The following is a 14,099-nucleotide window of genomic DNA, read 5'->3' as shown; positions in this document are numbered from 1 at the left end:
ACACCTAAACTCAAAAACTACAAGCAGTAACAGAGTTTATTGAGGCAAAAAGTCATAGTTAATAGTTCGTTAAAAGTGAGAAATGGACCTTAAAACAAGGTGACCGAACTACATTTATAATAGTTTTATGGTGCTTTGCTTTTTTTTTTTTTTTTTTTGGATGTCATTCATTGTAACTGTGTGGAAAAGAACAAAACAATTAATTAGAATTATTTTAATTAATCATAAGTTTTTCTGTCCACCTGAGCTCAGACGCTCCTGTTTTTAATCTTCATTAGTTTACAGTCTTTTTAAAGCCAAATTATTTAGCAAATGCACATTTGTACATTTTAAACAAGCTGTTGAATATCTAATAAATATTTAATTTTGCAAACAGTGTTGGTTACAGTGTTTATTTCCATTTTAGTATAATGTTTTTACAGAGGCGGACAGTAGTAAAGTATGTTTACTCTGCTTTAAAAGTACTTTTCAAGTGTACTTCACAACATTCCATAGTAATAATATTGTACTTTTTACTTCACTACAATTCATATTAAATATCATGTAATACTTAATTGCATTAGAAATCTAGTACTTTCTTACTTTTACTCAGTTATTTATTTTATTGATTATATGTACTGCAGAAAAAAGTACAACATTATGCTTTGGAATGTAGAAGTAAATGTTTTTCAAAGAAAAACACTCTGATAAAGTACAGACACTTTTTAAAATTTAATTGAGTAAAGTAAAAATACTTTACTACTGTCCACCTCTGGTTTTTAACAATTTCATTTGTTACAGAAAAAAAAAAAAAAAAAAAATACAATTACAGAATCAGAAGTCTAAAGTTTGAATCAGTTTATTTAATAGGTTTGTCAGTTCAAAACTATTTTTTCATATTGATTCATTTTCAACGTATCCGTTTCCAATTTAGTAAAAATGTGACCCTGGACCACAAAACCAGTCATTTATTTATATATCACCTGAAAGCTTTCCACTGATGTATGATTTTTTTTTTGGTTGGACAATATTTGGCTGAGAAACAACTATTTGAAAATCTGGAATCTGAGGGTGCAAAAAAATTCTAAATATTGAGGAAATCACCTTTAAATTTGTCCAAATTAAGTTCATAGCAATGCACATTACTAATACAAAATTAAGTTTTGATATATTTACGGTAGGGAATTTACAAAATATCTTCATGCAAAATGATCTTTACTTAATATTCTAATGAGTTTTGTCAGCACCAACAGCCTCGTGGTTAGTGCGTCGACATATAGCGCAACTGCACTCATGGCGACCCAAGTTTGATTCCCGTCTCAAGGTCCTTTGCCGATCCCGCTCCCCTCTCTCCTCCCAGCTCTTTCTTGTCATCTCTCTACTGTCCTTTTGCAATAAAAAGGCATAAAAGCCCCCAAAAATAAATTAAAAAAAAAATATATATATATATATATATATATATATATATATATATATATATATATATACACATGCATATATTCTAATGATTTTTGGCATAAAAGAAAAATCGATAATTTTGACCCATACAATGTATTTCAGCTATTGCTACAAATATACCCATGGTACTTAAGACTTTGGTTTTGTGGTCCAGGGTCATAAATTTACATTTCATTGCAGCATGTATTATTTACTATATTTAAAGGTCCAGTAACTGACAGCTGGCAGTTGAGATGGGTACTGCAGTCCAAATTTAAAATATTGTTTCTCCTGCCCCCTCCTCCTCAGACATGGCGCTCACGCGGGTTGCCAGATTGTGGACACGCATCAGGAATGAATGCAGCTGACAGTGTAAGCCAACGAGCCTTACACTGCAAGTTTATGAGTTGATTTATCCACGTTGCCTCTGGTCATAGAGCTTTTAGATGGATGCTGAGGCTTTTTAGGTCGGACAGAATCTGCGATCTCTATACCAGTCCACTTGCTGCCTTCAGTGGCTTTAATTTGCTGTGTTTTCCACCAACTGGCAACTCGGGTGTTGAAATACTATCGGTTAAACTGTAGGGGTGTAACGATACATGTATTCGTACTGAACCGTCACGGTACAGGCATCTTGGTTCGGTGCATGAGGCCTTACAACGAATACAGGCAATTCACCCTCAACCCAGAAGGCAGCGCCTGCAGTAATGCAACTCTGTTTGATAACTGCCAGCAGAAGAACAGCGAATGCCAGGAGTTGTGCACTTGAAAACAAAGCCCACTAGACATGTGTTGATTCTGAACGTGTCTCTCACTGACAAATGAGTATAACGTTACTTTAAAGGGGTCATCGGATGCTAAGTTCACTTTTTCATGTTGTTTGAACATTAATGTGTGTTGTCAGTGTATGTACATATCTGCCCTATAATGATAAAAATCCATGCAGTAGTTTTTAATTAATCTGTAAAAATAATATCCCCTTTTTCAAATCAAGCTGTTCTCAGATGCCTGTTGGTGTGCCGTCACACCGACTCCCACGATAGTTGATTGACATGAGCTCTTACCTCAGACCAGCTGTCACAGTCCAGTAACTTTCCATGTTTTGATGCTGGAGCAGGGATGTAAGTTAGACAAGAATATCTCAGATTGAGTGATTGAGGTGTTGTGTTGCTGGATGTAATAATGAACATAGTGGTCGTCATTTACTCCCGACATCTGAGCCACTGAACATGCAGTGGATTACGTTTGTTTGTGAATGGAATGCGCCTCCTGATCCACATATATCCGTCTATGTTCGCGCAAATCATTCATGATCCAGCTTCACTTACAGCAGAAGTGAGTATAAGGGTTTTTTTATGAATCTTTGCGATCGCCTTTCCTTATAAAGTGGTAGTTAGGAAGTTTAGCGGCTAAACGTGGCTAAATGCGAGAGAAGAGAGGGCCGGGGTGAGCAGAGCTCATTTGCATTTAAAGGAACAACCCCTTAGAATGAGATGATTTTTGCAGAGCTGATTTTGGCAAGGTAAAAAGGGTGTTGTTTTACACAACCATTGAGAATTTTTAATCAAAGTATATTATAAACTTTTCATTAAGACCCTAAAGAATCATATCAACTTGTGGAAAATGGGCATCCGATGACCCCTTTAAAGGCTTGCGCGCTCAACTGACTGCGAAATGAAGCTTGTGCTCTTGTATCCTACCTCTCTCATTCGGCACAAATCCAAATATTCCATAATATTATATTTCCATATTTGCTATGCATCGAAATGCTAAACTATTATTTATTATGTAAATTATAGACTTTGTACTTAAGTCACGTTCTAACGGTGACACAGAGAGACGGGCGCGCTGATGTTTGGTTCACTGTGTTTTATTCTGATAAAGTACCAACTGCGCCATTAGCACTGCTAGTAGCCTGGAACTGATATGTTTTGTGTTTGTGTGCGCCAGCGCAATTACTTCAACTTTCCTCATACCAGCGAAATCAACTTATACAAATATTTACTCCTTGTATATTTATATGTACTGCAGATTGTATAGCCGATATATGACATTAATTTGATATAATATTTAGTATTTTCACATGTAGGTGGAAAAACATTGTAATTTGTACTACTGTCTGTTTAAAATAAATGAAAAGAAACCTAGCATGGTAGATTTTTTTTTTTCTATTGTACCGAAATTGCATCGAACCGTGACCCTTGAACCAAGGTATGTACCGAACCGTGACATCTGTGTACCGTTACGCCCATATTAAACTGGCAGTGGGAAGAATCACACAGACCAGAATGAAAACAAACATTCCGACATGGAATGCACATTTCTGAAATAGAATAACTGGCTATAGCATTGTTTTTCAGAGAAACAAGTATGTGGGCATGTTTCCTAAATACCTTTAAATTTATTATGGTGTTTTTATGCTTTGGTACAGCCAAAAAATAGATACAGCACCATTAAATTAAATTCTGTGATATATATTTCAGCTTGACATCGGTTGCTCTGCTCTCTGAGATCCACGTCAGCCATCAAAGTCAAGTTTTGAACAACACTAGTCTGAGTAAATAGTGACAGAATTTTCAATTTTGAAAACTAGTTTAAGAAGCCTGACAGCACCACAACACTGTATATGCTTTTGACCAGTACTGCAGGTTATGTCAACAGGAAAAAGGAACAAGTACAGTGAATTGAACATGACATCACTTTCTAGCAGGATATATTAATGGAGAGATAAAGGGATGATGAGTATAATTAAGAAAGCTGAAACAGAAATGTCTCCTTTTCAACACTCATCCCTTTGAAAACATCAGCGCAGGTGGATTTTGAAAGACTTGAGCGTAAATGTGTCTGTTATACCTCCGTGTGTCTCTCTCTTTTTCATACACACAGCTGATTGGCTGCTACTGGTTTGATGCAGTGACATCATCTATATTTGAATTCAACATTACGTCACCCTCTTCCATAAGAACCAGTTGTTCCACTCACAGAGTGACTGCCGTCTCGCTGTACTCTAGCATGCAACTGTTTTCTATGGTGAGTACAAAACGTTTCAATGACATTTTGACAGCCTTTCTCGAGCTGTGGAGAGTGGGGTATATTAAGTCTATTCCACCAGTGACTGAAGTGTTTATATGTGCTGCAGGCTCCATGTGTCAATGCCTCCTTCAGAAGACCTCTCAGATGGGTACAATTTCAAAGCCACATGTTGTGCTTCTTGTGTGTGTGAGAGTGTGTCCATGCATGCTTAATGTAATTTACACAAGCAGCATATGCTCCTGAATCAACATCCTTTTGTAGTTACCGGAGTAACACTCCTATTAACCAGTCAGAGGCTTAAGGATGTTGCAAGGTTGAAGAACCTGTCCTATGTGTGGGCATTTTTCCAATTACACACACAATACCAACACTGATGATAAGAAGAGATATCTCTTGAGCAGCAAAATCAGCATATTAGAATGATTTCTGAAGGATCATGTTATACTTAAGACTGGAGTAATGATGCTGAAAATGCTTTGCATCACAGGAATAAATTATATTTTAAAATATAGTCGAATAGAAAACAGTTAAATTTTTTTTTTTTACAATGTTACTATTTTTACCGTGTTTTTGATAAAATAAATACAACCTTGGTGAGCATAAGAGAGCACATAAAAAAAAATCGTACTTTGTCAAACAAAAAATGGTCTTGTATTAACTAGAATTAAAACAGTATTAGTAGGCCTAGTATTAAAATAAAAACAAATAAAATAAAATAATAAAATAAAAAAATCCATAACCCTCAACAACACACAACATCTCTAATACAACAGCAAGTTATTAAACCACAGACTGAAAATGTGTTAAAATAGCTAAAATAAATAAACCTTTCATTTACAGAAGTCCATGAATACTTGAGTTACTGTATTTTCCAAAATAAAAAACATGTAAAAAAAAAATAAAAATAATTAAAACTGTGTTATAAATGTGTATAATTATTATTGTTGTAAAATAATAAAGTATTAAACAAAAGTATTAAATTATTAAAATGATTAAACAATAGACTGAAAATATGTTAAAAAAATAGCTAAAATAAATCAACATGTAGTTTATTTACAGAAGTCCATGAATAGAAGCAAAAATATAAAACATTTATTAAAATAATTAAAATAATGTTATAAAGAGATTTTGTGTGTATGTATATATATATATACACACACACACATATATATATATATATATATTATTGTAAAATTATTACTTTGTCAATCAAAATACTTTGCCAAACAAATAATAGTCCTAATAATAATAGTATAATAATAAAATAGTATTAGTAAAACTACAAAAAAAAAAAAAAATATATATATATATATATATATATATATATATGTGTGTGTGTGTGTGTGTGTGTGTGTGTGTGTGTATATAAATATATATATATATATATATATACACATACATATACACACATACATATGCACATATATATATACACACACATATATAAAACGTCCTAATAAAAATAATAACTACTATTAAAATAGTATTAAAATAATTAAAAATAAAATAAAATAAAATAAAATAAAATAAAATAAAATAAAAGGTTGTCTGATTAAAAGGAATACTGTTCAAGTTCCAACACCATGCTAAACTTAACCGTGGAATATGACTGGTGAATCAGAATGTTGTTCCATGACTAACAATAATCGATTGATCCAGCATCATCAAACAAGGTAAGCCTCATACATACCTGTTCACGTGCGTTTCTTTCTGCGGTGCCCCTCATGCTGCCGTGCGAGGGTGATGGAGAGGGTGGTAGGGAGTGCTGGGGAGGGTACTTGTTCTTTAGGTGGTCCATGAAGGCATCCCGCTTGCGTTCCATGTCAGCCTTGTGCAGGTTGGTGAGGGCCTCGAGGCTTTGGGCGGCGATGACCGTGTGCCGGTGCTCGGAGGTGTGGACCAGCCCCACGTTGGAGAAGCGTCGCGTGCTGTTTCCCAGCGTGCGATATTCACGCGGGTACTCCAGGTCATCGGTGGAGATCATGTGACCTCCGCCACGCTCCGGGTCTGGTTTGAGAGAGAGATGAAAGGTGGCGAGGAGGAGTTGAAGAACGTGAAGAGTGTGGCACCAGCACACGCACATCCATTCAGTCATGCACAACCACACACACGCATGCAACAGCACAGTCGCATTCACAGACAGACAGACGGTGGAAGAGAATGGGGTGAAGGGGAGGAAGAGAGAAAAATGGGATGAGATGTTAGACTTATTACAACAGAAAGGAGCACAAGAGCGAGTGGCTGCTCCCTGCAGAGTTATTGATCTCAGGTTTAGTCGAAAAGAGGGAACCAGGGAAAAGTAAAAGCACAGAGCTATAGATCAGAATAAAGAATAGAGCCAAAATTTCTCTGTGGGAGATTACATTTTGCTTTGCCTGTCAATTCGCCTTTGTTATCTGATGTGGCATTTCTTACTTTCTAAGCACACATGCTGGATCACAATCCTCACACGCTTGTATCTCCACATGCAAATTCACATTTAGACACATGAAAATATGCTTGTACAAGCTGGGAGAGAATAGCATTTAAAAGGTCAGCTACAGAGGTCAAGGACGTCATGTACAATTTCTTGAGGGGGGCACCAGTGGCAGTTCAGGCTTTAAAGTTGTCCAAATTAAGTTCTTAGCAATGCATATTACTAATCAGAAATTAAGTTTTGATACATATTTACAGTAGGAAATTTACAAAATATCTTCACTTAATATCCTAATGTTTTTTGGCATAGAAGATATATAGTGAATAGAAGATGACATAGAAGAATATAATGTTTTGTGGGCTATTGCTGCAAATATACACGTGCTACTTATGACTGGTTTTGTGACCCATATCATTACAAACCCAAAAATTAAGACTGCAACTGAAATCACATACTTCCCTACAATATAGCAGGTGAAAAACAGTATCTGACAAAAGTATTCGGAACTCATAAAAGAGTAGGCAATAAGTAAGGTTGACCTACTACTTAAGAAGAGATTCTGAAGTGCACATCCGATGAACACTTTACTATCCCATGAGGCCACTGAAGAGAACTTGTGATTGACAAGGCAAGGACGGCAGTGTCTCCTCAAAATATTGTATGAGAAAAATAATTCATAGTACAAAAATAAAACAACGCCAATATTACAAATTATAATATTAAAAAGTGTATAAATCACTGGGTTTTCGCAAAACTGTCCAACAACGCCTCCCCTGAGACCACTGAGTTTTAACGGACCTAAAGTGTGCGATGGGTTAATTTGCCCATCACTACTGTCAACGGTTGAATGAATGAGTCTCACGTCCTGCTTGTTTACTTCGAACCGGAAGACTCCGAATTTTGATGCAAGGCCTCACGGGGCATAAGAAACTTGTGGACAATGGTGTTAATGGGAGAGACTAATTTAAAAAAGTAAGTAAACAACTCACATACTTAAATATAACCACTTTGTTACGTCAAAATAAGACCTAAAATTGTATAAAAACATGATTTGTAGGAGTTTTTTAGTGAGCAATCAGCTTGGTGAAATTTAGGGTAAATTTCAGTGTCTGTGACCAATTTTTCCTGGGTTTTGATGACTGATGATTGGAAAAATTCAAAAATAGTTAAAAGTTAACTATTAAAAAGAATAGCAAAAAGTTCACAAATAAAATATATAGTTTAAATGGTTACTGCCTTGGGTTATTATTTTGAAATTAATGTAAAATGTGTGGATAAAAACACTAACTTGATAAAACACTAACTTTTTTCCTTTTTCTGGTAGTTTAAGTAATGTTTTTCTAACCAAGAAAATGTGACTGGGACATGAATTTACAAAAAAAAAACACAAAAAAAAAAAAAACACTGAGAACCTTTCCTCCTCATTTCAGAACACCACCACATACCACTGAGATATAAACTATACTTTTTTGCAATCCCGAAATGATTTCTTATTCAAAATAAGTACCTACTCAGGAGAGTATGCAATTTCAGATGCCACGTTAAACATTGTAAAAGTAACCACACAAACCTCACTGGTTTCTCATGTGTCAAATAATCACATTTGAGTTTCTGTGTTCACCATATTTGATGTGCTCTATGCGTGTTAATTAAAATTTATATGTGAAATTATTTCTGTTCATCATCTAATGCAATTAAGTCTCTTCAGAAGACTTGGGTTAAACATTCAAACCTTGGATTAAATGCTTGATTCATATGGATTCATTGTACAATGTTTTTGTGCTTCTTGATGTGTGAAAGTTTAGAATGCGTGGACTTTCAATGGATAAACATAAACTCACCCCATTGTCATCCAAGATGTTTATGTATTTCCTTCTTCAGTCGTAGAGAAATTATGTTTTTTGAGGAAAACATTTCAGGATTTTTCTCCATATAATGGACTGATATGGTGCCCCGATTTTGAACTTCCAAAATGCAGTTTAAATGCAGCTTCAAACGATCCAAAATGCGGTTGTAAACGATCCCAGCGAGGAAGAAGGGTCTTATCTAGCGAAACGATCAGTTCACAAAAATAAGAACATTTATATACTTTTTAAAGTCAAACGCTCGTCTTGTCTTACTCTGCCTGGACTGTTTTTGTTCTGGTTCATGACAGTTAGGGTATGTCGAAAAACTCCCATTTCATGTTCTCCCTCAACTCTGAAATTGTCCTATATCGCTGTTTTACCTTTTACCTTTACTTTGCAAAGACTGGGTTGGTACTTCTGCAGCAATGTAGAATGATTTTGAAATTATTTTTGAAGGGAGAGGGAGAAAATACGATTGGAGTTTTCGACATACCCTAACTGTCTTGCGTCAGAATACACAGAGTTCAAGGAGAGAAATCAAGTATTTAAATTGTATTTTTTAAATGAAAATAACCGATCGTTTCGCTAGATAAGACCCTTCTTCCTCGGCTGGGATCGTTTTCAACCACATTTGGAATCATTTGAAGCTGCATTTAAACTGCATTTTGGAAGTTCAAAATCGGGGCACCATATCAGTCCATTATATGGAGTAAAATCCTGAAATGTTTTCCTCAAAAAACATAATTTCTTTACGACTAAAGAAAGACAGACATGAACATCTTGGATGACAAGGGGGTGAGTACATTATATGTCAATCTTTGTTTTGGAAGTGGACTTCTTTAATGGGTTTGGAACGACATGATGTTGATTTAAGAAGAGTAAAGAAGATGAAAAAAACATAAGTTACGAAAGCTCTTAGAATCTTTTTAAAAAAGGGTGATTCTATAATATAGTGAAACATTTGTGATCTACAATTTATTCACTTTAACAGAATCCACAAATGCTTGCAAATGATTGTCACTGAAGAAAGATGCATATAGATGGTGTAGTTACAGCATCTACCAGCAGGGGCAAACTTAACCATGCTAACCAGCCAAGCCTTGACACCTTGGTTTACTGTACAGCCCCCCTCAGTTTAAAAGTGCATGACGCTTCTGACAGAGCAGCGCAAATATGTTTACACATTCCCAAACTGCCTCCAAGGACAAGAGGCGCAATCTAATGAACGTGTAGCTTCACTACCCCTTTCTCTTGCTCATAAAGACAGGGAACAGCGGCTAATGCACATGGCACGCAGACAACACTCATTCATCGTGGTCGGGCAGTATGCAGAGACAAGACATTGACATACAACTGACAAAATCAGTGAAACAAAATGGCAAGCCAGTCACAGGCTCTGATTGGCCAGAGGCAGGCTGACATGAGGGGATATGGGAGTGGCTGGGTGTGGTTACCTTGCTTCGGAAAGCAGGCCCCAACACTGGCTGAAAAAAAAAACACAAAAAACATTGGCCACAGTTAAGCTCCTCATTCTCTCTATCTTTCATTCTCTCTTTCATCCCCTTTATCTCTCTTTCATATACACGCACAATAATTGCCTTTGGTGCTGTTGGCAAAAATTGATTCCCAAATCATCTCTCTCTTGTATTATTCAAAAAGGAATAGGAACATTGTTCAATCAATAATACAAAAAATGAAATCTTACACCAAGGAGCGAATTCACTTGACTGCTGTTCACGAAATACAGAAAGGCGCTTCTCACATTGCTGGTGTCGTTTATTGTGTAAACAGAAGCTTTCGGTAAACATCCTCAATAAGAAAGGGGTTCCAACCGAAAACCTTCCCGAGCACCTTCTGTCAGGAATTTATGAGTCTCACTGTCAAGCCCCTGAACAAATACAAACACCCACACGATCACTACATAAAACTTTAAATTTATCAACCATTCCTCCTTCTAGCTACTGCTCTTCACTTATTTTCTTTTTCACATGTTAACAGATTCAAACCGTATAACCTCGCATGAGCAACACATCAATAAATGCATCTTAAAAGAGTATATGTTTTAGATGTTGTGAGGCGTTTGTGTGTGTTGGAAAGTTTTCAGCAGGGAGTGAGGTCAGAAACGGAGGCATTGGTCCTGATCGATTGTGTGGAGTAATTTTGTTAATAAAATGTTTATGAAGTACCTGAATATTTTAGTGGGCTAAAATCTAGCCCCCAGTAATGGAATTCTGCATTTAAACCTGAGGCCAGATTACAGGAACACACCGAGCATAACAAAACTGTTGAAAGCTGCAGGTGACATTTATCTGTTTGTATGTTCCTTCAATTATTCATCATGCCTTATAGATTTATTAATTCACTTAGCAATCTGTTCCACAGTTCCTTGTTAGAATGGTTAATGCACAACAAACTTAATAGTTAATTTCTAGTAAGCTGCTGGTTTTCTAGCTCTTCTGTTGGAGAAAAAACAGCACTATAGCTAACATTTAGCAAACAAACTACTGTTCAAAAGTTTGGGGCCAGGAAGGAGAATGGTAACACTTTACTTACAGCCTTTATGTATAATGCATTACAAAAATAGCTTTAATGTATTAATTATGCCTTGTAATGCACCTTATTATGCACTGTGCAATCTCATGAATAATTGTAACCACAGTTAATACATTATAACGCTTATCAATTCATTGTTACACTATGCATTTTAAATTCGGTTATAATTATTTACGACAATATATAATGTATTACAATGCACATTATGACCCGAGGGTCTTTTCTTTCCTATTGTGACACATATATGAGTGAAATGGCTTCAGGAATGTAGAACGTAGGATTCTGTCAGCTATTTTAAATTTTAATCTTAGTCTTAGTCCCGAGTTAAATGTCCTTGTTAGTTTTTATTTATATTTATTACTATTATTTATTATAGGCTATTTATTATATAAATTAATATCAAAGAGCTATGCACGCTCTCTGTCACAACTGCTAACAATGCAGTCAAGATCTCATGACAGAAGACAGACTGGCTGAGTGACACTTTCATTTAGATCGCTAAACTCCAGCTTGTTTGTTTTGTGTTTTCAGATTATCTGTGGCAGTGCTTCCGCAATGAAGAGCCAGCTCATGCGCATGGTTGCCAGATTGCAAACAATAAGCAAAGCACCGGGCAGAAAATATATCCTTGTAATAGAGAAGCTCTGATGCGAGGATTGTACTCTTAAAATCTGACAATCGCACACATGAAAGAAATAGTAGAGGTGTGTACAGCAGTCTGCAATAATATTTTGTCTCCTTTTTTGACAAAAAAAAAAAAAGACATTTTGGTAACGTTTTTATTTTATAAATACATTTTAGTCTCGTCTTTTTCTCGTCAACGAAACTGCATGTTGATATAGTCCTAGTTATAGTTATTGACCTTACAGTCGTCTCGTTTTAATCTTGTCAATAAACATTTTTTGTCATAGTTTTCGTTAATGAAATTATCACTAGTAGGGTGGGATTTCACCCTTCGTCAAGAGTTAGATTGAGCAATTATAATGCAGAATCCAATAAACAGGAGACTTATGGATTATGGTTTAATGTCGCCTTTCCACAGCTGAGAAAACATAAGTCCAATGTTTCTTTTTTCATGCTATAACTAGTAGTAAAGAGGAAGAGATGATCAGTTCACATGCCACTTCAAATGAGGCGATTGTGTCACGCCACACATCATCACTAAGTGAAACATCTGACAACGTGCCAACAGACAAGACAGAGCAAGTTATTTCTGGTATATAAGTCTCACCTTTCAAATTTTGTCATTTTTTAAAGAAATTCAAACAATAAATATCTTTTTTGGAGCTCCTTATTGTGACAGATCACTGTAGCGCCTCAGTATAAATGTGAATCGATCTCTTGCTGCTACTTATAGCATGAAATGCACATGAATGAACATCAGATGGTATGTTGCCTCAACCACAGAAGGACGTTGACACACTATTTTCAAGTTTGACTCTACTGACATTAAACTTTGGATTGTCTGGATTGCATTTATTTGATTAAAAATACTGTAAAACAGTAATATTATAACATTTTTATCACAATTTAATTTTTTAACTGGATTCTATTCTGATATATATTTTAAATAGAATTTCTTTCTATAATAGCAATTGTGAATTCTTCAGCAGCAAGTCTTCATGATCTTTCAGAAATCCTGTTTCATTTTAAAAAAGAGTTTGCGCTATTTAAACCGTGATACATTCCTTCAGATTTAACCAACAGAAAGTTTAAAAGAGAAGTTCACTACCAGAACAAAAATTAACAGATAATGTACTCACCCCTTGTCATCCAAGATGTTCATGTCTTTCTTTCTTCAGTCGTAAAGAAATTATGTTTTTTGAAGAAAACATTTCAGGATTTTTCTCCATATAATGAACTAATATGGTGCCCCAAGTTTGAACTTCTAAAATGCAGTTTAAATGCAGCTTCAAAGCAGTTGTAAATGATCCCAGCAAGAAGGGTCTTATCTAGTGAAACTATCGGTTATTTTCATAAAAATAATACAGTTTATATACTTTTTAATGTCAAGCGCTCGTCTTGTCTCACTCTACCTGAACTGTTTTTATTCCGATTCATGACAGAGTATGTCGAAAAATTCCCATCTCACGATCTCCCTCAACTTCAAAATCGTCCTATATCACTGTTTTACCTTTTTTGTTTACTTTGCAAAGACTGGGTCGGTACTTCTGCAGTGATGGAGAAAAAAATTAAGTTGAAATGTTTTCCAGCACAAGACAAGACGAGCGTTTAAAAATAATTTCTTTTCTTCCTTGGCTGAAGAAAGACAACTGCATTTGGGACAAATTTAACTGCATTTTGGATGACAAGGGGAGAAAAATCCTGAAATGTTTCCCTTAAAAATATTTCTTTATCTGTAGAATTTTGGATGACAAGGGGTTCTGTAAATTTTGTTCTGGAAGTGGACTTCTCCTTTAAAAAACTAGAACTAGAAATCATTTGTAACATTAGAAATGTTTTGTCACTTTTAATCAATTTAATGCATTCTTGTTAATTAAAATGTCACAAAAAAATGTAAATTACTGACCAAACTTTTGAGCTGCAGTGCAACTAGCAGCAAACAGTGCAGTGATGTGGCAACAGCAAATTATTCACCAGTTTGCCAAATTAAAGTCTGATTATTCACATTCTTATAATTTTGTGAATATAAATTAGGTCAAAGTAAGAAATGTTTGGCAGCCTGTCATAAGAAGTATGAACTGTTGGCACTTAATGTATTTATATTACATTATATTTAAATATGTGGCATTTTAAACTAGAAAAAAACAGAATGAAGACCTGAAGTGATTCTCTCTATGAGAAACAACAAATCATGTACTTCCAGCTCAGTG

The 14,099-nt window shown here is 35.3% G+C and overlaps 1 protein-coding gene across 5 annotated transcripts in view; it reads right to left on the bottom strand.

Annotated features, from left to right (window-relative positions):
• Positions 1-14,099, bottom strand: part of srcin1a (SRC kinase signaling inhibitor 1a) — a 169,684-nt gene that overhangs the window by 74,333 nt on the left and 81,252 nt on the right. For 3 of the 5 annotated variants that reach the window (XM_051106733.1, XM_051106739.1, XM_051106740.1), the window contains exons 4-5: positions 10,167-10,196; positions 6,140-6,456 (exon numbers count right to left, since the gene is read on the bottom strand). In XM_051106733.1, the coding sequence (XP_050962690.1) occupies positions 6,140-6,456; positions 10,167-10,196 (347 nt within the window). The remainder of the gene's footprint in view (positions 1-6,139; positions 6,457-10,166; positions 10,197-14,099) is intronic. The other 2 variants (XM_051106734.1, XM_051106735.1) reach the window with 1 other exon arrangement.

This window comes from Labeo rohita, chromosome 3 (genome assembly GCF_022985175.1).
Source record: "Labeo rohita strain BAU-BD-2019 chromosome 3, IGBB_LRoh.1.0, whole genome shotgun sequence".
Taxonomy (NCBI): Eukaryota; Metazoa; Chordata; class Actinopteri; order Cypriniformes; family Cyprinidae; genus Labeo; species Labeo rohita.
Note: the sequence above shows the minus strand (reverse complement) of the source record. Positions and strands in the feature narration are given on the sequence as shown.